Source organism: Moschus berezovskii, chromosome 11 (genome assembly GCF_049115385.1).
Source record: "Moschus berezovskii isolate FMDL1 chromosome 11, NW_MosBer_1.0, whole genome shotgun sequence".
NCBI lineage: Eukaryota > Metazoa > Chordata > Mammalia > Artiodactyla > Moschidae > Moschus > Moschus berezovskii.
Genome location: NC_142470.1, coordinates 98,031,898 through 98,056,956, shown reverse-complemented (window position 1 = coordinate 98,056,956; position 25,059 = coordinate 98,031,898). Strand labels below are relative to the sequence as shown.

Sequence of the window (25,059 nt, the reverse complement as noted above, 5' to 3'; positions counted from 1 at the left end):
CTAAGACTGCATGGTCAGTTGCTTTAGTTGTGTCCGACTCTTTGTGACCCTATGGATGTAGCCCGCCAGGCTTCTCTGTCCATTGGATTCTCCTGGCAAAAATATTGGTGAGGGTTGCCATGCCCTCCTCCAGGGGATCTTTCCAACCCAGGGATTGACCTGCATCTCTTACGTCTCCTGCATTGGCAGGTGGGTTCTTTACCACTAGTGCCACCTGGGAAGCCTAGCTAATTCCTACAGGCAGCAAATGACCCCATGCCAATGCAACTTTGATACATAAACCAACCTATCCCCCCCAACCATCTCCTTTATCAAACTCTCACACACCAAATACTCTCCCTGCCTTAAATCACCCCACAGAGACCACCTCTAAAGCCCAGAGCCTGAAGAAATTATTCAAACTACCCACCCTAAACTCACTCAGCTTATTTATCCTGCCTTGCCCATTCCGTTTTATGAAATCCCCAGTAAAGATGTGGGCCATTCTCTCCCCCTCTGCCTCCAGACCAACCCTATTGCTGCCCAGCAAGCTACCAAATTAGCACTCCAAGGCTGTAAGTGTCCTGATCCTGGGGCCACTGCACAAAGCTGTACTGAGGACACCCTCCCTGTGGTTTATGGAAAGGAATCTGAAAGTACTGTCCATCCGTAGGGGACTGGTTAGTAAATGGTGACAGAGCCACACACACAACCTTAGAACAAGCTGCAGTAAGCTGATATCCACCGACCCAGAAAGCTGTCCGCCACATGCTCCCAAGTTAAGAGAAGCAAGGTCATGGAACAGCACATAGACAGAATGTGTAAAATGCATACAGCTGTGAGCACACACACACACATTCAGCTATCTGAATGGATGGCCATCACAGTGCTAACACAGGTTATCAACACGACGTCACGCAATTTCTACTCCAAACTTTCTCATATTATTAAATTTTTCTTATAATAAATAATCGTTCAGGTAGGAAAAAAATCATTATTCATTTTGGAAAAAACCTATTTTTCACTTCATTCTGGAATTTCTGAGATCCAAATAACCTGATTGTGCTCTTATTTCCCAGTGGTCTGTCCTCCTTCCCTGCTCCTTTCCTAACCCTGAAGGGCCCACTCCTTCTCTATATTTCAGCTACAAAATCCTCACAGTGCAGTGTAGACAGAAGCCTGCCTCATCCTGCTTTTTGGTCTTGAACATGGGAAAGGAGGACACGATGGAGACATGAAATCCTAGGGTTCGGTCATTCACCCCATGGGGGCAGAAGCTACACTGGTTCAAGGAGTTCCTTTTCAGTTGAACATGCCAGAGCCCTTGCCTCTTCCACAGCTCCCTGGGAGGCCTGTCTCCTAGGACCTAGGTAAAAAGCGGAGGAGAGAGCCACATCACTCCTTCTAGGGCGCCCCCACCCAAGCCCAAACCTCCTCCCTTCCCCATCCGGTACTCGCTCTGCTGGGCCCTGCATCCAGGCTCACGGCCCTAACGATGAACTGAGTGCTCTCCAGTCTCAGCTTCATTTCTCGAGACCCTTCTTTTCCCCAGCCTACCCTACATCTCCGCCTGGACATCTAGCAGGCATCTCAAAACAGAATTTTCTTAATTTTTAAAAAAACTTTTTAGTTTTATATTGGAGTACAGCCAATTAACCATGTCGTGATAGTTTCAGGTGGACAGCAAAGGGACTCAGACATACATATACACGTCTCCATTCTCCCTCAAGCCCTCTTCCCATCCAGGCTGCCATAACATTGAGTAAAGTTTCCTCTCCTATATGGTAGGTCCTTATTGGTTGCCCATTTTAAATACAGCAGTGTGTACCTGTCCATCCTAAACTCCCTAACAATTCCTTTCTCCCGTCCTTACTCCCCAGCAACCATAAGTTTGCTTTCTAAGTCTATGAGTCTGTGTCTGCCAAAACAGAATTCTTGATTTTCACCCCAAAGTGGTCTTCTCCTGATAGTCTACATCTCAGTAAATAACACTAACACTTGCCCAGTTGCTCAAGCAATTCACACATCCCATGTCCAGGCCGTGAGCAAATACCCTAATCCTGAAAGATGATGCTGTGAAAGTGCTGCACTCAATATGCCAGCAAATTTGGAAAACTCAGCAGTGGCCACAGGACTGGAAAAGGTCAGTCTTCATTCCACTCCCAAAGAAAGGCAATGCCAAAGAATGCCTAAACTACCGCACAATTGCACTCATCTCACACGCTAGTAAAGTAATGATCAAAATTCTCCAAGCCAGGCTTCAGCAATATGTGAACTATGAACTTCCAGATGTTCAAGCAGGTTCTAGAAAAGGCAGAGGAACCAGAGATCAAATTGCCAACATCCGCTGGATCATGGAGAAAGCAAGAGAGTTCCAGAAAAACATCTATTTCTGCTTTATTGACTATGCCAAAGCCTTTGACTGTGTGGATCACAATAAACTGTGGAAAATTCTGAAAGAGATGGGAATACCAGACCACCTGACCTGCCTCTTGAGAAACCTGTATGCAGGTCAGGAAGCAACAGTTAGAACTGGCCATGGAACAACAGACTGGTTCCAAATAGGAAAAGGAATACGTCAAGGTTGTATATTGTCACCCTGCTTATTTAATTTATATGCAGAGTACATCACGAGGAACGCTGGGCTGGAGGAAGCACAAGCTGGAATCAAGATTGCCAGGAGAAATATCAATAACCTCAGATATGCAGATAACACCACCCTTATGGCAGAAAGTGAAGAGGAACTCAAAGGCCTCTTGATGAAAGTGAAAGAGGAGAGTGAAAAGGTTGGCTTGAAACTCAACACTCAGAAAACGAAGATCATGGCATCTGGTCCCATCACTTCATGGGAAATAGATGGGGAAACAGTGGAAACAGTGTCAGACTTTATTTTTTGGGGCTCCAAAATCACTGCAGATGCTGATTGCAGCCAGGAAATTAAAAGACGCTTCCTCCTTGGAAGGAAAGTTATGACCAACCTAGATAGCATATTAAAAAGCAGAGACATTACTTTGCCAACCAAGGTCCGTCTAGTCAAGGCAATGGTTTTTCCCGTGGTCATGTATGGATGTGAGAGTTGGACTGTGAAGAAAGCTGATCGCCGAAGAATTGATGCTTTTGAACTGTGGTGCTGGAGAAGACTCTTGAGAGTCCCTTGGACTGCAAGGAGATCCAACCAGTCCATTCTAAAGGAGATTGATCCTGCGTGTTCATTGGAAGGACCGATGCTAAAGCTGAAATTCCAATATTTTGGTCACCTCATGCGATGAGTTGACTCACTGGAAAAGAGTATGATGCTAGGAGGGATTGGGGGTGGGAGGAGACGGGGATGACAGAGAATGAGATGGCTGGATGGCATCACCGACTCGATGGACATGAGTTTGAGTGAACTCCAGGAGTTGGTGATGGACAGGGAAGCCTGGCGTGCTGTGATTCATGGGGTCGCAAAGAGTTGGACACGACTGAGTGACTGAACTGAACTGAACTGATGCCTTCAAAATCATCCCAAACCTGTCCAACTACTCCCCACCCCCAGCCTCACTCCTGCCCAACCTCTGTCACTTCTGGACAACCGTCCCGGCCACTACCTGGCCTGCTTGCTCTGGTTCTCCCCCACCCACCCCTGCTGCAACATATTTCATTCTCCATCTAAGGAACAAGAGTGCTTCTGACTTTATAAGTGAGATCTTAGCATTCCCAGCTGAAAAGCCCCCCAGGGCTTCCCATCACACTGAAAGCACAACCCAGAGCCCTCCCAGCCCCCCATGGCCCCTGCAACCCACCCGTGCAGCCCCTCTAAGCACACTCCTCTGAGCCTTCACCTGTGTTGGTCCTGGAGCACCCCAACCCCACCCCCACGCACCCAGTCCCTTACCGCCACGTCTCTGCTCAGGTGGCCCTTCTCAGACAAGGCTCCCTCCACTTCATCTAAAATAGCGTCCGTGGTCATCTCATCCCTTACCCTACCCTATCGTCTCCTCACAGCTGTCATTGCTACTGGGCATTATATCGCAAACTTGGGCAGCACACCGTCCATTTTATTCCCCAGCATCTAGAGCAGTACCTGGAGCACAGTAAACATTTGCCCAATGAATGAATCAGGAGACTGTCTGGACTTAAATCCAAGTGTTCAGAGAGACCTGGAACCACACTTTAGATAACTGGGGCACACTGGGTGCCCAAGAGGCTGCATTCTGCAGCATCCACCGAAACCCCTGTCCATGCATTTCCCAAAGAAGTTGGCAGAAGCAGGCAGTCTGGCAGGGTCTCTCCCAGCCTTGAACCCACCTATCCGCACAGAGCAGATGTGTGCCCTCTCCCAGGATCATCTCATAGGTGGGGCTGTGACAGCTCACAGGCTTTCTTACCACTGTGCACCCGTTGTAGAGGTTATGCTGGTCCTTGTGGGCGTGGGCACAGAAGTCCATGCAGGCCGTGACCCCTGAGAAGGGCCGTCCTTCCTTCAGCCCCAGACGGCAATCAATCGCTATTTCCTCATTGGTCACCTGTGTAGATTGCCAAGGAGAGCTGCTCAAGTGACCTGAGATGAGTGGCCCTGACTTGGCATGGGGGAGGCCAGGGGCACAGAGGGAAGGAAGGAGGGAGGAGATTAAGGAATACAACTGTCTTGTACGTGGGCTGCAGGAGGGAGGTTTTATGGCTGAAGCCCCTGTAGGGGTTACTTCCTTCTGGGTTATCTCAAGTCCCCCTTGCCTCATCTACGGAGTGCAAAGGTGAGAGAAACCCAAGCGTCCTCAGCAGAAACCAGAGCAGAGGACGTGGGGGATTATGAAGGGGAGAGAGACAAAGACTAAGGGTAGAGGAAAGACAGGCTGGGGTGTGCGAGCCTGGTGTAAACAGAGGTCTTAACAAAGGCCTACATCGCCGCTGCAGCACTGGCTGGGCTTTTCCCATCAGGAGCCCACTCTGCCACTGCCACACAGCAGGAAGCTGGGGAGAGATGGGGTACAGCCCAAGACCCAGTACCTGGTTCTGATAGGCCTGGGGCGCCAGCCGCTTATACAGGGGAGCAACTTCAGTGGCCAGGTCCTGGAAACTCTTCCGGAGCACTTCTTCCTGTGGAGACAAGAATAGTCATACACCCCCAGAGCAGCTCAGCCTGGTAAACTCTGCACCCTGGAAATCCACCTCCATTCTAGAACCTCTGCGGGGCTCCCAGTGGCAAGGTAAGAAGTAAGGGGCTGTCAGGTATCTTAACAGTGTTTCCTCTGGGAAGGGTATGGGGCCAGGTCTGATTTAAAGCTGGAGATGCTGAAGCTCACTGGAGAAGACACTCCTGAGAGTCTGGTCACCTTGACTACCAAGCACATGCTCTGCCAGGCTCCAGCCCAGTACCACTCAGAACACCTAGAACAGGTTCCTGCTCTTACTGAACACTCGCTCAACACCCTCGGTCAGAGGTGGGGGATGGCAGGTGTGTAGGAGCATGAGCAGCAAGTGTGGATCCTTCCTGCAGTGGTCCAGACAGGTAAATAGAGGCACGGAGGGGCAGGTGAGGCTTGTGCTAGGAGTCCCACAGCCAGCCAGGCCCAGCGCCTGTCATGAGCCAAGTACAAAGACAGACTCAATGTTCTATCCTTTAAGACTCGCATCATGTCAGGTGTTTAGTTCACAAGCCACGTGTGGCTACCGAAGCATAAATTAATTTTAATTTAAATAAAATAAAAAATTCAGCCCCTCCACTGTACTAGCCACATTTCACATGCTCAGTGACTACAAGTGGTTCCTGTGACTGTCTGTTCTCCACAGAGACATTTCCATTATCACAGAAGTTCCACCAGACAGTGCTGACCTCAATGAAGCAGCCCCCGAACAGACAGTTTAAGGTATTCACAGCCTTTCTCTAGCCCTCTGAGGGTAGCAAGTAGGGCTACAGGGGCTCCGAGCCAGCCTTGAGCACAGGATGAAGAGTTTACTGAGGAGAACGAGGAAGAAGGGGGAAGGAAACAAGTACCAAACTCACAGAGTTAGAAACAGAAGGGTGAGACCAGTGGCTCAGCTGCCCGTCCGGTGGGGCGGCAGAGCTACCAGCCAGCCTCACCGCACCTCCCTGGCCACCTTCCACGAGCTTCCACAAGCACAGGGGGCCCGAAGCCAGCACAACATGGGGGTGAGGACTGTGAGCTCTGGGGAAACACAGGCCAGGTTTAAATGCTGACTTCACCATCACTGCCACACAGCCTCGGGCAAGCCATGTGCCTCTCCTGCAAAGGGAGCAGCAATAGTGCCTAGAGCCTCAGGGTGTCAGAAGATTAACTGAGATACTTGTGAGGTTCTGGGCAGAGTACCCAGCACTTAGTAGGTGCACAGGAAATGGTAGCTGATGTAATAGAGAAAATATTTGTTTTCCATGTATCGCTTTCATTCATGATAATTCCTAGTTCCTGGCGGCACTGACTCCTTCATTCATTGAAGCAACTGCATTGCTGCTTCTGAGGGAGGCAGGGTGCTGCCATAAATAAAAGTCTAGCGTCAAATTAGACTCAGACTAGGTTATGTAATAGTCAAAAAAGCTGGCTTTGAGAGAAGAAAAAAGAGCTTCTAAATTTGGATGTGCTGCTTCCTTTTATTTCTGAAAAGCAAAGCTTGGAAGGCTAAGCATAGAAATTTATATGTGGTTTAGGAAAAACAATGTACCTCAGGAGTCCTTGCCCTCTGAAAAGGGGGGAAGCCCTTCTGGTACAAGGAGCTTGGAGAGAGTTGGAAGGTAGAGAGTGGGATCAAGGTACTGCCTGGATCCAGTACCCCTCTCTGTGCAGTAGCAGAGGCAGGAGGGAAGGAAGCTGGGGGGAGCCCACTGCAGCCTGTGCCTGGCTTTGCCTCTGGGCTTCAAGGGGAGAGCCCGTCAGGATGGCCTGCCCAACCAGGCCCCCAGCAGGGGAGAGCAAAGACTTGGACAACTGCACATAGACGTGTCCCCAGAGGACAGGCAGGATGAGGGAAGTCTAGCATCAGCCAAAAGGTGGCCTGAGGCCCCTCTTCCTGCCACACCTCACACCCAGGAAGATATCTTGCCAAGAATGGAGGGAAGTGATAACCGTTAGGAGCACCACATTCTAATGAGGAATCTGAACATTTACCTTAAGGAGACTTCTCTAAACTGCAAGAGCCTGAGGTACCTGTAACTGGTAAGTCTGATTTTTCACTTGTCACATCCTTCCACATCCCATCATATAACTTATTTTACTGCAAGATAAGGTCAGTTAAAAAAAAAAGGAAGTTCCATTTTCTGCACATCTGAGTCTCAGTGCACTAATCCTATGTGCCACCTGGACTGTTGGAGGCAGCAGGTGGAACAGGGTGCGTGGGAAGGTCCTGGGCTCCTCATGGGGCTCTGCTCACCTCTTTGGGGTTGTCCCCTGCGAGGCGGAACTTGCGAGGCGTCTTGCTCCGAGCATATTTGCAGCCATTGAAGTACATGCTCCAGGAACAGCCGAAGGAGAAGGAGGCGCCACAGGTGTTCGGGTCTTTTCCTTGGCAGGCGCAGGTCCGGCTGCAACGTGAGACACGTCAGGCGTCCAAAGCGCGCTTTTGTTCTGGAGTCTCCCCCTCCCTGACGGGGAGGCCCTGCTGTGGCCTGGCATCCGCCGGCCTCCCGCCCCTGGGATGACATCATTCCCTGCCCTCAGCTCCTTTCCCAAGTCTCTGCCCTTGTGGGCAGAGGGCCAGTTCTCAGTAGCCTGCCGGGCTCCCACCCTTGAGCCTGAAGGTCTGAGAGTCTGCTGCTGGGAGAAGCACCTGGGTTGTGTGAGATGGCTGAAAGGACCTAATCAAAAACCCGCTCAGGTTTACACTTTGCCTTGACTTTAATACCTTGCTCAGCTTCAACACAGACCATTCAAAGAAGGGAACAATGTGAACCACAGAGTTTGAACATGCCTGCTTCCTGCAGGCCCAGGTGCTGACAGGCCTTTAAAGAAATTAACACTGACATTATCATTCAACACTTAATAAAATCCAGGAATAATTCAAATACCCCTCAACTGGGGAATGAATAAACAATCTGTGATGCATTCACATGGTGGAATACTACTCAGTAGTGAAAAGGAATGGGCTCCTGATACACACATCCATAGGTGAAACTGAGAAATACTGTGCTCAGGAAAAGAAGCCAGACTTGGGAGGCTACCCGCTGCACGGTTCCCTTTATGCGACATTCTTATAAAGGCAACCCTACACAGGCAGGAAACAGGGTGTAGGGCTGCCAGGGGTGGAGGGGGGCGCCAGGCTACAGAGGGGCGTGGTGGAGCTTGGCGCTGAAGGAGCTGTTCTATGTCTCGATTGTGGTGGTGGCCACATGGCTATAAACATCTGTCAAATTCCTCAAACTGTATACCTCAAAGGATGAATTTTACTGTAAGTAAACATACCTGAATTTAAAAAATGGGGGGAGGATCCTGTAAAGATAGGTCTGTGACTATCACTGATGCCTTATATTAGTGGGCACTCACACACATTTCCACAGTTTTCACCATTATTAGAGCCTCAGAGTCAATATGGTGCAGAAAGCAGAGCTAAGCTGCGTCAAGAGACCCTCCCCTCAGCCAGGGTCAGACCTCAGCCCAGCTCCGTGGGTGAGCACTCTTTCCCCCCAAGTCCTAACTCTGCGGAACACATAGGCCCTGACCCCGTGTCCCACCCCCACCACTGGGACCATCTACATACTCATCGTTCAGGCCACATCTCCGGCTGGTGGGGTTCCCGTACTTCCGGAGGGTGTCGGTGAGCTCCTGGTAGAGGGTGTCTCCGAGGCTGCGGGGGATGCCCTCCCAGGCCAGGATGAGGATGACGATCACGGCATTCTGGCAGTGGTGGCCCGCCCGGTGCCGTACCAGGCAGAGCAGCTTCTCTTCCAGCGTGTGCCTGCGGATCACCTGCAGGGAGGCAGGGCGGGGTGTTGGGACCACAGGGGCCAGGCGCCCGCTCGTCCACAGTGACACCACACCCCCTCCCCGCTGCCCAACAGACCCAGGCTGCAGCTCTTCCGGGCAGTGTCCCAGGGGTGTCACACCCTGGCGACAGCAACCATACAGGCTAAAGGACCATTGTAATTCAGAAAAGAAAAACATTAAAGTGCAAAATAAAAAACAGCTACCATAAAACCTAAGTAATTGGTGATTTACATAGACTTAGGAATGAAAATAAAACTCAGCAGTAGCCACAGGACTGGAAAAGGTCAGTGCTCATTCCAACCTCAAAAAAGGGCAATGCCAAAGAATGTTCAAACTACTGCCCAATCATGGTCATTTCACATGCTAGCAAGGTAATGCTCAAAATCCTTCAAGCTAGCCTTCAACAGTACATGAATCGAGAACTTCCAGATGTATAAGCTGGATTTAGAAAAGACAGAGGAAACAGAGATCAAATTGCCAACATACGACAGATCATAGATTAAGCAAGGGAATTCCAGAAAAACATCTACTTCTGCTTCATTGACTACACTAAAGCCTTTGACTGTGTGGATCACAACAAACTATATAAAATTCTTAAAAGAGATGGGAATACCTGCCTCCTGAGAAATCTGCATGCAGGTTAAAAGCATCAGTTAGAACCAGACATGGGACAATGGACTGGTTCAAAACTGGGAAAGGAGTACATCAAGGCTGTATATTGTCACCCTGCTTATTTAACTTACATGCAGAGTACATCATATGAAATGCCAGGCTGGATGAATCACAAGGTGGAATCAAGATTGCCAGGAGAAATATCAACAACCTCAGATATGCAAATGATACCACCCTAATGGCAGAAAGCAAAGAGGAATTAAAGAGCTTCTTGATGGAGATGAAAGAGGAGAGTGAAAGAGCTGGCTTAAAACTCAACATTCAAAAAACGAAGATTATGGCGTTGGTCCCAACACTTCATGGCAAATAGATGGGCAAACAATGGAAACAGTGATAGACTTTATTTTCTTGGGCTCCAAACGCACTGTGGACAGTGACTGTAGCCATGAAATTAAAAGATGCTTGCTCCTTGGAAGAAAAGCTATGACAAACCCAGACAGCCTATTAAAAAGCAGAGACATCACTTTGCCAACAAAGGTCTGTATAGTCAAAGCCATGGTTTTTCCAGTAGTCATGTATGGATGTGAGAGTTGGACCATAAAGAAGGCTGAGCACCAAAGAAATGATGCTTTCACACTGTGGTGCTGGAAAAGACTCTTGAGAATCCCTTGGACAGCAAAGAGATTGAACCAGTCAATCTTAAAAGAAAATCAACCCTGAATATTCATCAGAAGGACTGATGCTGAAGCTGAAACTCCAATATTCTGACCACCTGATGTGAAGAGCTGACTCACTGGAAAAGACCTTGATGCTGGGGAAGATTGAGGGTAGCAGGAGAAGAGGGCAACAGAGGATGAGATGGTTGGATGGCATCATCAACTCAATGAAAATGAGTTTGCGCAAACTCTGGGAGATAGTGAAGGACACAGGGAAGCCTGGTGTGCTGTAGTCCATGGGGTCACAAAGAGTCAAACACAACTGAACTACTGAACAAAAGGAATAAAATCTATAGACAAAATTATAAGCCAAAATTTCAGAAATTTTTACATTGTCCTAAAACATTCACAGAGAAAATGGTGGATATCTGCATGGTTTTTGTTAAAAAGCAAGGGCCTGGATGCTATGGAAATTAGTTTTTGGTAGTTCCTCGGAAAGTTAAACATATATGACCAGGCACACCTAAGAATACAACCAGAGTTTCAGGATGGGATGATGAGAAAATTTTTGAAATAGATAGTGGTGATGGGTTGCATAACAATGTGAATGTAATTGATGCCACTGGATTGCACATTTCAAATGATTAAAATGGAAATTTTATGTTATGTATGTTTTAACAATTTGCAATACCACTGAATTGTGTACTTTAAATGAGTGAGTTTTATGGTATGTGAATTACATCTCAATAAGAGTGCTTGGAGGGACTGATGCTAAAGCTGAAGCTGCAATACTTTGGCCACCTCATGCGACGAGTTGACTCACTGGAAAAGACTCTGATGCTGGGAAAGGTTGGGGGCGGGAGGAGAAGGGGATGACAGAGAATGAGATGGCTGGATGGCATCACCGACTCTGTGGACATGAGTTTGAGTGAACTCCGGGAGTTGGTGATGGCAGGGAGGCCTGGCGTGCTGTGATTCATGGGGTCGCGGAGAGTCGGACATGACTGAGCGACTGAACTGAACTGAACTGAACTGAAGAGTGCTAAAAAAAAAAAGCATAGGCCATGGGGCACTGCTCTGCTCCTCAGGGTCCAGCTGTCCAGTCACCCAGGCTCTCACCTCACTCTTCACCCATACCCGAAACACTGTCCTGGCTCACACAAAGTGCAAAGGGTCCAGGAGTCGGGGGTGAGGTGGCTGAATCTCCCCTCCAAAACTCCCAAGGAATTCTGTGACTAGATAAGACGTGGGGGCCTGTGCAGAGGGAAGGCTGGGAAGGGCTCTGAGTGGCAAGTGGAGGGACAAGGACTCGAGACAGGGCTTCGACAAAGTAACCAGGGGGCTCCCTCACATTCATAGCCACATGCTTTAGAAGGGGGAGCAGATGGTTGGGAGAGGGGTGAAATGGGGAGACCACTGACATAAGACAAGCAAAACAGATAAAGTCTGAACTAGAACAATGGGGAATGAACAGGAAAAGACACGGATTCTAGAGACCTTCAGGAGAAAGGTGACTTTGGGACCACCTCACTATAGGAGCTGAGGGCTAGGCAAAAGTCTTAAATGATATTTTGTGGTGCAGAAAAGTGCGTGAGTGTGGGCAGTGTTTCCTGGTAGGGTAGCAGGGAGCACCCTGAGGTGGAGGCAGTTTGGAACACTGGAGTGGCTATTCTGAGCAGAACCAACAGAACGGGTCTGGAGGTCGGCTGGTGTCTGGGCTGGAGACAGGCTTGGTCATGAGTACATCAGTGCAGGCTGATGCTGAGAGAGCCACCAGGTAGGCAATATCAGTAAGGAAAGCAGGCCAGAGGTACAACCAAGGAGTTGAGGGTACGTGGGAAGCCAGACCTCTCGCCATGGGTCACTGCCTGGTGAGAATTCCGAATTCCAGCCAAGCATACCTACCCCTTCCAGTTTGGGAAGAAGAAAACAGAAATCCAGATTTTCACATGAAATCTCTCCTTTTAAAGATATGAACACCAAATTCATTTTTTAAACGGTGGGAAAATATATAAAATGTAAAATTTAGCATTTTAAGTGTACAATTCATTAGCATTAAGCACACTGACGTTTTTATACAGAAACTCTCCACCCATTTAACACTAACCCCCCATTCTCCCCCGAGCCCAGCCCATGGTGACCCTATTAATTTGACTATGCCAGGTACCTCACATAAATGGAATTGTACATTTGTCCTTCAGTGACCAGCTTAATTTCACTTAGCATGACATCCTCAAGTTTCATCCATAAAGCAGCATGTACCAGAATTTCTTTCAAAATTTAAAGGACATCTTGTATACTAAACAAAACCTATCTGGGCCAAGAGTTCCTGCTTTGAGCCATAGCAGTAATGGTGCCCACCACCTCCACCCTTTGTGGAAGCATTAACTGCAACATTATTTATAAAATTGTTCTTGTGGATCAGTAAGTATATGAAATGCCATTGATCACATGCCTGTGAGGCTGGCCGGACATTTCATGGGCATCTGCACACATGGTAGGTAGTAGGGCTTGCCTCAGCAGAGCATTGGCTAATTCCACTCACGTGTGAGACACGTTCAGAGCACACAGCGACACCTGCACTGTCACAGCGAGGACAGAGGCCATGCCCTGTGGGTTTCCAAGTCTGCGCTTGCCGTGCATGCGTGCTCAGTCGTGTCCTGACTCTTTGTGACCCCATGGACTGTGGCCTGCCAGGCTCCTCTGTCCATGGGATTTTCTAGGTAAGAATACTAGCCTGGGTTGCCATTTCCTCCTCCAGGGGATCTTCCCAACCCAGGGATCAAGCCTGGGTCTCCTGCGTCTCCTGCACTAGCAGGCAGTTTCTTTACCTCTGAGCCACCTGGGAAGCCCTAAATGTGCCTAGACAGACATAAATGTACGGAGGCGTGAGCAGACAGCCCTGTGGCCACACCCTCACAGGTCTGTGGATACATTCAAAACAGCTGTAACAAAGCGGAGCTCCCTATCCATACTCTATGAAGGAACCCAGCAGGACGAAACACACCAAGTGCAGAAGTCAAAGGCCAACAGAAGGCGTGAATGTACCGACACTCAGAACACAGCAACACCGACGGTTCTCCCATCGCAGCACTGTAAACACATCACCGAGATTCGGGGCAGGGATTCCCTGAGCACGGAGCCTAGAAGAGCGCTGGGCAGAAACCCAAATCCATCCCCCCATGACTCTCACCCTCGGTCTCAGTTCCAGCACTGGGGCTGCCCAGGTAAGCCTGCTCTACCACGCTGCCGGCGGGCCTTCAAACACCTGCCTTCTGACCTGTTACCATTACAGGCTGGCCCGATCAGCATCTCCACGGCCCTTCTACCAAGAGCCCATTTACTGTGTTTGCGTCTGGTATGCCTCCACTTATTCTGAGCCTTTAGAATCCCGCCTGCGTCGCTCCCTTATCTCCACGCTTGATGACGTCCACACTTTGTACAGGCCACCTTAAAATCTGCTCTCTGGGGGGTCCCCACTGGTTTCTTAGATCATTCTCTGAACACACATTTGCTGGGCATCCATGATGCACCTCAGCTTTATCGCCCAAGATCCCAGCTGGTTAAACCTAAAACTTGTCAGGCATGCTGCTTGTAGCTGAAGGCAATGGCCGCAAACACAGACATGAACCCTGGTTGGAAAGAAAACCCAGGATCTAGACTTGAAGTGGGACAGCGGGGAGAGTGCAGAAGGCACTGCCCAGCCCAGGGAACTGGACGCTGCCACCCCCCACAGCGACGGACCACGGCCGTGCTGCCATGAGGAATAATTTGTCCTTAGCATTTGTGGGTCATTTCCACGCAGGGACAGAGAAAGGGAACCTCTGTCCCTTCTCTAACTTCCAAGGAGGCAGAACTCTAGATGAGCCCTACAACCATAATACCAAGGGTATTTGGTGGCTGTGTAGGCAAAAAATAAGGAAAATTCACCACACTATGGGAGATGGTTAGAAAACAAAAAACAACACAGCACTGCCATTTTCTTGCCATTGTAATAGTTCTATGATCTACCACTCTTCTCATTAACAAAATTTCCCTCCTCTCTCATTTTATTTTCACTCATCAGATGTGGAATTTCCTCACCTCTCTGTCACTATGTATTCCCTTCTATATGAGCTTTTCTTTCAAAAAGAAAGAAGATGGGCATTGGTGACGGGCACTCCACCAGACTGATGATATCCACCAGCTGTTCCAACCTTCGAACAAAGCACTGCATTCACATGCCCACCTCTGGGCATTTGTCCGCAGAGCCTGAAGGGACCAGAGTTCTGAGGACCACGTTCTTCCCTCCATCATTCTGCTTTCCTATCACGGCCCCAGAAACGGATCTCACGCTTTACCTGGGCGCCATCCTCCCCAGCCCTCAGCAGAGATACATGAGCACTGGTCAAGAGCTAAAGTTTCACCATGGGTGTCTGAGGACTAAGATGCATATTCTTATCCTCAACACTGTCCACAGAGCCAACTGTTTTCTTTAAGGTGGCAACTGTTTCTGAAGTTGAAAAGTTCTGCCAATGCCCCAGGCATCTTCACTTTCTTGCCAGATATTTTGGAATTCCTCAACGACTACATAAATTAGCAGGAGGAAGGGAAACAGACCACTTCCCTGATGGGTTCTCTGGGAGGGATAACACCCCACCCTGATTAGCCAGAGAAATAATTAACCTCCTACTGTAATAACCATCTTTCACAAGGGTGGGGAAAACATTCTTCTATATACCTGTGAATACTCTTATGTATTTCAGATTTTTCCAGATCATTCTGTGCTACTGTCTGAAAATTGCTACAAATAGATATGTGGTAGTTCAGGTTTAGATACCTATTATTTTCATTAAACATAGAGGTACAAAGGGACAGGATATAGACCAGATAAAAACAGAGTCTGACAAAGCTCATGTCGCTACTATCCTTCACTCGAAGTGAGCCGAGTGTATGCTCACCCTGCCTTTCTGCCTTTGCCCACATGACTCTCCTCACCAGGAATGCTTCCACCTTCTCCTCGCCCATTTAATATGGCCCCATGCATATCCACCTTCTCTGGAAGACCCAGCCTGAACTCCTCCTGCCACTCACATCCCTTGCCCCCGAACTCAACAGCACAAAGCCTGCCTCTCAATGTTAAACGTTGATTAGTCAAGTCTCCACGATCTTACTTCCCGCTGTCTCTACATCACAAGCAGCTTGAACACAAGGACAGAGCCTTCATTTTCCATGCATATTCTCCCTACCAAGCGGTGAGCAAACAGCTACCTGATAGATTTGCTGCTGCTCTGGGCACAGTTTCTATAGTGGTTCTAAAGTGCTCTATAAGGGCTGGAAGGACAGGTCAGAAAACTTTGGGTGAAACTAGGGTCTGAGTTACTGGTGTTCCCTCTGCCATGATACGCAGGCTGCCTATAGGAAACAGTGGCTCAGAAGTCAAGCAGATGCAATGCTGTCCTGATTGTGCCCAGAGGCTTAGTTCTTATGGACTAGAGACAGGGACACCCAGCACCAGGACACACAGAGGGGGCAGAGGAGTCATGGTGGGGCCCAGCCTTGAGCAAGATGATGTCTCCAGCTAGCTTCTGCATCTCCTTCCCCTGAAGCCCTGAACCACCAGGGCAGTACAAGTTGAGCATAACAACTAGAAAAGTTCCAAGGCCAGCCTTGGACATCAGGAGCTGGCATTTAAACAAAGTGAGGACCAACAGCTGAGCCTGGGGGAAGATGACCCTAACAGCACCAGATGCTGGCTCATAGCTCCCTGGATAATGCACATGTCTGCCCCCCAACTCCCCAGTCCAGTTTGGGCTGTGGAGCTTTGACACGTACCCACTTTGCGATGGGGCAGCCACGTGAGCTCTTCCCTTCCTTCCCCGTGTAGATGACCTTCTCGATCCGGATGGCTTTCCCCTTCTCTCCGTACCTGGAGAGCAAGACAAAAGCCACCATTAGCACAACTGAATCCCAAAGGAGTCCTGGTAAGAAGGCAAGTCTCAGTGTGTTTCCGCTTGGGTTTCTAGTTACTATAGGGGCAACAGAGAAGGGAGAGAAAGATGTAAACGTTTATTCTGTGTTGGAGCCTCTGGGAACACAACTCCACTTACAGACCTCAGGGCAGAAGGTCTCAGATGATTCTCTCTGAGCACTCAAACCAAAGGCTCAACACAGGCATTTGTATCCAGCCTTGTTAGCAGTCTTAGCTACTTATAAAGTCAATAAAATTCAATAGACAAAAGAAAACAAATGGGGAAATCCTTATTACTCTTTCAACAATCCCCAAATGACATTTGGACAGATAGCTGAGGCCAGGGGGAAGTGGCCTCCCAGTACAAACCGGCTCAGAGACTCCCTTGGACTTACAGTAAACACTCCTGGTTCCTGCACACACCCCTGCCCTGGCCTACACACGTGTGCACACACTCAGGGATTCACCACATTCAGAAGTGAGGATACCATGGCCCTCAGAGATGAGCTGACCTGCTCAAGGGCACACAACTGCCTGGGGGCAATGCTGGCTCCAGTGCAACCAAGGAGGTCAGAGAGCTGGGGCCCAAGAGCCCACACAGCCCTTTTGTTACAAGACTGTGGCCAAACGACTGAACTTCTCGAAGCCTCGGTTTCCTCATCTGTAAAATGGACTTAAAAATGGTTCCTTCTCCTAGGCTTTTGAGTGCCTTAAATAACTGGGTTGGCCAAAAAGTTCATTCGGGAACAGGGGCTAGCAAGCCTGAATGAACTTCCTGGCCAATCCAATACGTCAAAGTTTCTGGCACAAAGGAAGAGCCCAATAAGTATTTTTAACACTGCAAACATCCATCTTACTAAACTGTCTTATTTTTAATAGCTGCTAGTTTCTAATACAATATTGTATCATCTGAGAATAACAGTTATTTGCCAGCTTCTCCTTTCCACTTTCCATGGCTCTACTTCAGTCTCCTGTCTGTCTGTACTGGCTAGTGCTTCCAGAGCTCTTGCAGGCATCTTTGCTTATTTCCTGACTTTCCTGGAAATGTTTCCAACTACTCACCCCTGAGCATGCAGTTTGCTAACTTTGGGATAGCAACAGAGACTCCCTTATTTTGAAGAGCTCTATTAAGGGTTTCCTGTTCTAAGAATTTTCAATCAAGAATTGATCAATTTTGGTGGTCCAGTGGTTAAGAATTCACCTGTCAATGCAGGGACATGGGTTTGATCCCTGTTCCGGGAGGACTTCACATGCTGAGTGGCAACTAAGTCCGTGCGCCCTAAAGCCCATGCTCTGCAACAAGAGAAGCCACTGCAATGGGAAGCCCATGCATGGCAATTAGAGAGTAGCCCCCAGTCACCGCAACTAGAGAAAGCCCACATGTAGCAATGAAGACCCAACACAGCCATAAATCAATTTTTTAAAAACTTTAAAAAATAATTGATCAATTTTATCAAATACATTTTTAACAACTAAGGACATAGAAGAATGGTTTTTCTCTTTTGGTCAATTAACAAGGTATGCTATTTTAACAGACTGTCTAAATCCAACAAGTGTTATATTTCTGTAATAAATCCAATTTGGTCATGGCATATTATTTCAGTATACTATTTAATAGAGGGTGATATTATCATAACTGCTAGGCATTTGTATCATAACTACTACTGTTTTACATAATCTTTATATAAATACATATACAGTTATACATAATTATCTTACCCACTTCACTTCTAGGAATCTCTGTCTCTGACATAACTTGTGCAAAGATTTAGGAAGAAGATATTGTTGCATCAACGAGAAAATTTAGAAACAACGAAAATATCCAGTATTGTTTAGTTGCTGAATTGTGTTCGACTCTTTTGTGACCCCATGGATTGTGGCCTGCCAGGCTCCTCTGTCCACAGTATTTTCCATGCAAGAATACTGGAGTGTGCTGTCATTTCCTTCTCCAGGGGATCTTCCTGACACAGGGATCGAACCTGCATCTCCTGTGTTGGCAGGCAGATTCTTTACCACTGAGCCACCAGGGAAGCCCAAATATCTAGTATAGGACTGGCTAAATAAAACATAATTAAATAAAGGTCCATGCAACGGAAAACCATATAGCTATCAAAAAGGATTCAACAGAATTATATGTACTGACATGAAAAAAATTAAGTGGAGGAGAAAGTATCCACCAACATGGGTATAGTATTCTTGATCCCATTTTGTTTAAAATTTCTCTATTCACAAACATGAATCTTTGTAAATGCTTCGAAAAAATCAAACTTGAAAAAATTTTTTCTTCTTGGAAGATAATTACTAGAGAGCTTTATTCACTATAAGCTTTTTAAAAATGGCCTTTTATAGACATGTTTTATTTTTGTAACTGGAAAAGAAAACAAGTACTTTTGAAAATGCTGATCTAAGGTTTCTCTGAGTTCAATGTTCTCTATTTTACTCAAGACCTCGGGAATGAAGTGAAAAGCTGATAACTGCTACTTTAAAGTTCTCAGGCTATGTTATAGAATGTGTTTGCAGACAGGACCCCGAGGAGTTTATATAGCATGGTCTAGATCAAAAGGAAAAGATCAGATAGAGCTGCTTTTGTCTGATTGCTGGAAAACTTTCAACCCCACAAGCATTTATCAGGAAGTGGCCCATGAGTGCAGAGCCTGAGCACTCAGTGTGTCCTGGGGCCGCTGTGGGAAGAATGACCCAAGGTGACCACACCGCTCTCACTGAAACCCACAGAAGGGTGAGTTGAGGACACAGACTCGGGCTTTGTGACCAAGACCCTCCCCGCTGTCCTGTCCTCATGAGAAATGCTTCCTGCAGTGAACTTTGTATTTGAGAGCAAATAGAAGGGCCAAGCACTGTCTGATCAGGCAGAATGTTTTTAACCAGGACTGTCTCTGTGTTTAAAGACAAACAACAACTCTGGATTTAACTCTTTTTTTCTTAAATGTCTTAGTTTCTGGCCTATCATTAAGACGTTAGGATATAGGTGACCCTAAAGTGCAGTCTGCAACGGTAGACTGAAACTTCACTCTAAAGGGTAACTTGATCGTCTTAGCCAGTGATTCTCAAAGGAGGTGCTGGGACCAGCACGCAGACTCTCAAGTCCCATCCCAGGCCTGCTGTTTCGGAAACCCTAGGCTGGGACCCAGCCATCTGTGCTTTCACAAGTCATCTGGAAACCTGAAGCATGCTCAAGCTTGATAACCGTTGATCTAAAGTTGTGATTCTTTGGGTTTACCTCTATCACACATTAATGAGACCAGTTCCCCCAAAACTCAGAGGATTTGCAGGCAGGGTGTTGGTGCTTCATTCCCAGAATGAACATTTAATGAACTGCTAGGCTGCAGAGAATCCCCTTCCCAGTTAGAGGACACGTGGCCCTGTGCAGCAGGCCCTTCTCAGATATGGGTTTGAACACCTGACTCCAATTACCTATGACAACAAGGACCTGGGGAGGTATGGAACCCATTAATAAATTTTATAATGTTTCAGGACTTGCTTTGAACCTCCCCTTCCTTCCAAAGTCTTTACCAGATAAGCTAAAAGCACCAACATCCCCTGGATTTCAGTTTTCTTCCCTCCTCGTCTTGGCCAACTCCTGGCTGTAGAGTGGTCCTGCAGAGAAAGGGTAGGGGGGAAGTCTAGAGAAAGAGATAGCTCGGATCATTCACAAACTAGACTCCCATCGAGGTGAGTTTCAGCAATCATTCATTCCCCTCCTTGTTGCAGAAGAAGCTTAAAAAGATGTCTATGTGATAAAAATAACAGGTGATGAAATCAGAGTAAAGGGGGAAACAGACAGACATGATGTTTGTATGCAAAATGCAAACAGTGGGATCTTATGCATATTTTAAAGAGATGAGTCTAGAACATTTCATCACATCAGAAATCAAGAAAGCTAATGAAGGCTCCTTAGGGTCACGTCTAAAGGACTCAGGGGTGAACCTGCATAGACTTCCATGGGCCAAAGATGAGAAATTACGTTCCTCCTAATGAGGATACACAAATCTGGTGCTAAGCTTACTAACAGCCAACATAAAGATGGAAACACAATCTGTTCCATGATTTACAAGGTCCTTAAGATAAAAATAAACCAGTTGCTGAGGAAAAACACAAGTATTCCTGGTCTTGAGAGGAATTCCTCCCTTGGATCAGTTTCTGAAGAATCTACACTTGGCTGTTATTTTTAAAGCAATGAGAAAAAAGGAAAGGACAAATCTCAACTGTATCATTATCTCTTAATCCTTATTTCAAAACATACTCTTCTATAACTAAAAGTTATTTAGAGAGCTGTCTAGAAATCTTATAAAACTGTTACCAAGAAACAAACAAATGTAAAAACCTTCCCAGATCAAACTTGTATATCTGACTCCATTGCAGCCCTCAACCTGTAAACAATGGTGTCAAAATTCCTCACAAAAATCGCTGGCCAAAATAATGCCCACTCCAACCTCAAAGCTACAACACATATACAGGTGGGCACATGCAGGGGTGTGTGTAAAACCACACACATTGGGCCTTTTAGTATAATTGCTTTACAAGGTTGTGTTAGTTTCTGCTGCACAATGAAGTGAATCAGCTCTAAGTATACACACATCCCCTCCCTTTTGGACCTCTCTCCCACCCTGCCCCCGCATCCCACTCCTCTAGGTCACCACAGAGCATGGAGTTGAGCTTCCTGTGCTACAAAAAAGGGCCCCATGAGCCATCTGTTTTACACATGGTAGGATACATATATGTCAACGCTACTCTTCCGATTCCTCCAACCCTCCTCTCCCCAGCTCCTCAACACCCCTGTCCACATGTCCATTCCTTACATCTGCATCTCTATTCCTGACCTGCAAACAGGTTCACCGGAACTGTTTTTCTGGATTCCAAATAATTTGTGTTAATAAGATATTTGTTTTTCTCAGCAATCCTGCATACTGTTTTGAAAGTGAAAGTCGCTCAGTCGTGTCTGACTTTTTTGTGACCTCATGTACTACACAGACCACGAAATTCTCCAGGCCAGAATACTGGAGTGAGTAGCCTTTCCCTTCTCCAGGGGATCTTCCCAATCCAGGGATCAAACCCAGGTCTCCTGCATTGCAGGCGGATTCTTTACCAGCTGAGCCACAAGGGAAGCCCAAGAATACTGGAGTGGGTGGCCTATCACTTCTCCAGCAGATGTTCCCAACCCAGGAATTGAACTGGGGTCTCCTGCATTGCACGCAGACTCTTTACCAACTGAGCTATCAGGGAAGCCCACATACCGTTTTAAGTGTTCCCTTTTTCTCTACATCCTTGCCAACATTTGTAATCTGTAGACTTTTTGATGATTTTCATGGACTCAGAGGTGCTCTTTCAATCAGGCTTGAATTTACAGATTGGCTCTTTAATCAAACGCTTTTCTGAAGGGCTACTATGAATATAAATGTTTCCAGATGGTACAGGATAATTAAGAGTGTTTACAGCAGATCACTGTCCTCCATCCATCTTACCTTTTATTCATTTGGGGACATCATTATAGTTATGCAGTTCAAAATCATGTTTCCTGCTAATTTATCAGTTTAGCTACCACTGGTCAGATAAAATCTAGTCCCCAAGTTTCTGGAAATTCTAAGCTACTCAGCCCTTGGCCTTCCACATCTGTATGTATATGCATGAGCAATCATGTTTATGTCTTACATAATCTGTGACTTTACTATTAAAATATTAATAAACATTAGTTATTAAATAAACCACAGTCCATGTGGATATGATGTAGATAGCCTGTATGTAATGTTTACTAGTAAGCACCAGATGCTCTCCAGACATCAATTCCATTTATCCTCATAATTCTCCTTCAGTGTACATGCCTTTATCATCTCTACTCTGTAGATAAGAAACCAAGCCACACAGAAGCACAGCAACTTACCAAAGAACTCAGCAGTAGTGGAAGGATCAGGACTGGACCTTGGTCTAGCTCCAGGGCCCCAGTGTCCTTAATCACCAAGCTATTGTACCTCTCTACACTCTGGAACTCATGGTACTTAGTATCTGCTGCGGACACACATGGACTTAAAAAGTTTCTATTTATAGAAAACTACTGTTTTAAAAAAGCAAAACAGAACTGTTAAGTAAAAGCCCTACAGTCTTGTGTTGAATTGTAAGTGTACATAAACTCAAATGTATTTAATCACTAAACAATAACAAAAATAAAAACCCTACACATATATCTTGGCTCTTTCTACTTGAAATGGCCTAGAGAAATGAGCACTCCCAGCACCTGGAGTCTCTTTTCTAAATAATTTTTCCCCCATAAAAATACAAGAAATCAAGAATTCCTAGGATCATGTCAAAATGACTCAGGAGATCATCTAAGGTGCCCACTGGCCAAATATGAGGCAAACATTCCTCCCAGTGGTCGTAAAAAACATCATCTAGGAAGTAGTTTTAAAAGAATGAAATCAGATTCTGATCAAGCCTTTAGATCCAACTGCCAATTTATAGGACACAGGGCAGAAGAACCTGTTAAACAATACCGCAGGAAAGGTAGCAGCAAAATTCAGCCATGGGAAACTCCACAGGACATACAACCATTTAACCCCATTTCTTTAAGGGAAACTGTCAATAAAGAGTGAGAGAAAGCGGGGATATATGAAGGGCAGACCTACAGACAGAAAGAAACCCAGACCGCGGGGGGAAATCCCGCATTCCACTTTTCACAGTCGGGTGTCAGGGAGTCCTTTCTGCAGGCTGCCTAGTACAAGGCAGTGAAGATGAGAGGTGCTCAAAATGCACATCGATTAACAACTTGCCCGCTTCTCCTCGGACATGTGTGCGTCACTCACCGCTCCTCCATGAGTTCCCGGATGGAGGCTACTGTGGGGCCAGATCCCAGATGAGTATAATATGGACCTTCATCTTTCTCCACTATTTGTTCTGCAGAAACAGAGTAAACATGATTTGGAGACATCAATTCATCAACAGAAATTTAGGAAGGCAAACCACCAATAGGAAAATGAATGGTACATTATAAAACAGGAAATTCAAATGGCTTATAAACATGTGAAAATACATTCAAACTCATTACAAGTCAGAAACTACAAATTAAAATCACAATGAAACACCGTTATACATAGACCAAGTTGGCAAAAATTTAAAAATCTGATAAAACTACATACTATCAACACTGAGGTCTAACCACTTTGGCATTTAGTTTATCATTATATATAATCTAAACCAGAGGTTAGCAAAGCACTCCATTTTAAGGTACGGACCCCAAACAAACTGAAAGCAAGGACTCCAACAGCACCTGTATGCAGTGTTCACTGCAGCATATTCATGAGAGCCAAAGGTGAAAAAAGCAGATGCGTCCATCAACACAAATGAACAAAATGTGATCTATCCATACAATGGAATATTATTTGACCATAAAAAGGATTTATTCTGATACATGCTACAGCATGGATGAACCTGGAAAACATTTTGCTGTTGTTGTTCAGTTGCTCAGTCGGGTTCCATCTTTGTGACCCTATGCACTGCAGCATGCCAGGCTTTCCTATCCTTCACTATCTCCCTGAGTTTGCTCAAACTCATCCATTGAGTCGATACTGCCATCCAGTCATCTGATCCTCTGTCACCCTCTTCTCCTCTTTCCCTCAGTCTTTCCCAGCATCAAGCTCTTTTCCAATGAGTCGACTATTCACATCAGATGGCCAAAATATTGTAGCTTCAGCATCTGTCTTTCCAATGAATAGTCAGGACTGATTTCCTTGAGGATTGACTGATTTGATCTCCTTGTAGTCCAAGGGATTCTCAAGAGTCTTCTCCAGCACCACAGTTTAAAAGCATAAATTCATGGGCACTCAGACTTCTTTATGGTCCAACTCTCAGATCCATACATGACTACTGGAAAAGCCACAGCTTTGACTATACAGACCTTTGTCAACAAGGTGGTGTTTCTGCTTTTTAATATGCTGTCTAGATTTGTCATAGCTTTTCTTCTAAGGAGCAAGTGTCTTTCAATTTCATGGCTGCAGTCACCATCTGCAGTGATTTTGAAACCCAGGAAAATAAAGTCTGTCACTATTTTCATTTGCTTCCCATTTATTTGTCATTAAGTGATGGAACCAGATGCCATGGTCCTAGTTTTTGAATGTTGAGTTTTAAGCCAGCTTTTTCACTCTCCTCTTTCACCTTCATCAAGAGGTTCCTTAGTTCCTCTTCATTTTCTGTCATTAGGTTGGTGTTATCTGCATTTCTAAGGTTATTGATATTTCTCCCAGCAATCTGGATTCCACCTTGTGATTCATCCGGCCTCGCATTTTGCATGATGTACTCTGCATAGAAGTTAAATAAGCAGGGTGATAATATACAGCCTTGACGTACTCCTTTCCCGATTTTGAACCAGTCTGTTGTTTCATTTCTGGTTCTGTTGTTTCTTGGCCTGCATACAGGTTTCTCAGGAGGCAGGTAAGGTGGTCTGGTATTCCAATCTCTTTAAGAATGTCCCAGTTTGTTGTGATCCACACAGTCAAAGGCTTTAGTGTAGTCAATGAAGCAGATGTTTTCCTGGAATTCTCTTGCTGTTTCTATGATCCAATAGATGTTGGCAATTTGATCACTGATTCCTCTGCCTTTTCTAAATCCAGCTTGTATATCTGAAAGTTCTTGGTTCATGTACTGTTGAAGGCTAGCTTGAAGGATTTTGAGCATTACCTTGCTAGCATGTGAAAGAAGCACAATTGTGCGGTAGCTTGAAAATTCTTTGGCATTACCCTTCTTTGGGATTGGAATGAAAACGGATCTCTTCTAGCCCTGTGGTCACTGTTGAGTTTTCCAAATTTGCTGACATAATAAATGCAGCACTTTAAGAGCATCTTTTAAGATTTTAAAAAGCTCAGCTGAAATTCCATCATCTTCACCAGCTTTGTTTGTAGTAATGTTTCCTAAGGCCCACTTGACTTCACACTCCAGGATGTCTGGT

The 25,059-nt window shown here is 46.3% G+C and overlaps 1 protein-coding gene across 7 annotated transcripts in view; it reads right to left on the bottom strand.

The window, feature by feature from the left end:
* Positions 1 to 25,059, bottom strand: part of TET3 (tet methylcytosine dioxygenase 3) — a 112,103-nt gene that overhangs the window by 9,990 nt on the left and 77,054 nt on the right. For all 7 annotated transcript variants that reach the window (XM_055401122.2, XM_055401120.2, XM_055401121.2 and 4 more), the window contains 6 exons: positions 22,922 to 23,012; positions 15,974 to 16,067; positions 8,665 to 8,873; positions 7,342 to 7,492; positions 4,966 to 5,055; positions 4,347 to 4,484 (listed from right to left, as the gene is read on the bottom strand). In XM_055401122.2, the coding sequence (XP_055257097.2) occupies positions 4,347 to 4,484; positions 4,966 to 5,055; positions 7,342 to 7,492; positions 8,665 to 8,873; positions 15,974 to 16,067; positions 22,922 to 23,012 (773 nt within the window). The remainder of the gene's footprint in view (positions 1 to 4,346; positions 4,485 to 4,965; positions 5,056 to 7,341; positions 7,493 to 8,664; positions 8,874 to 15,973; positions 16,068 to 22,921; positions 23,013 to 25,059) is intronic.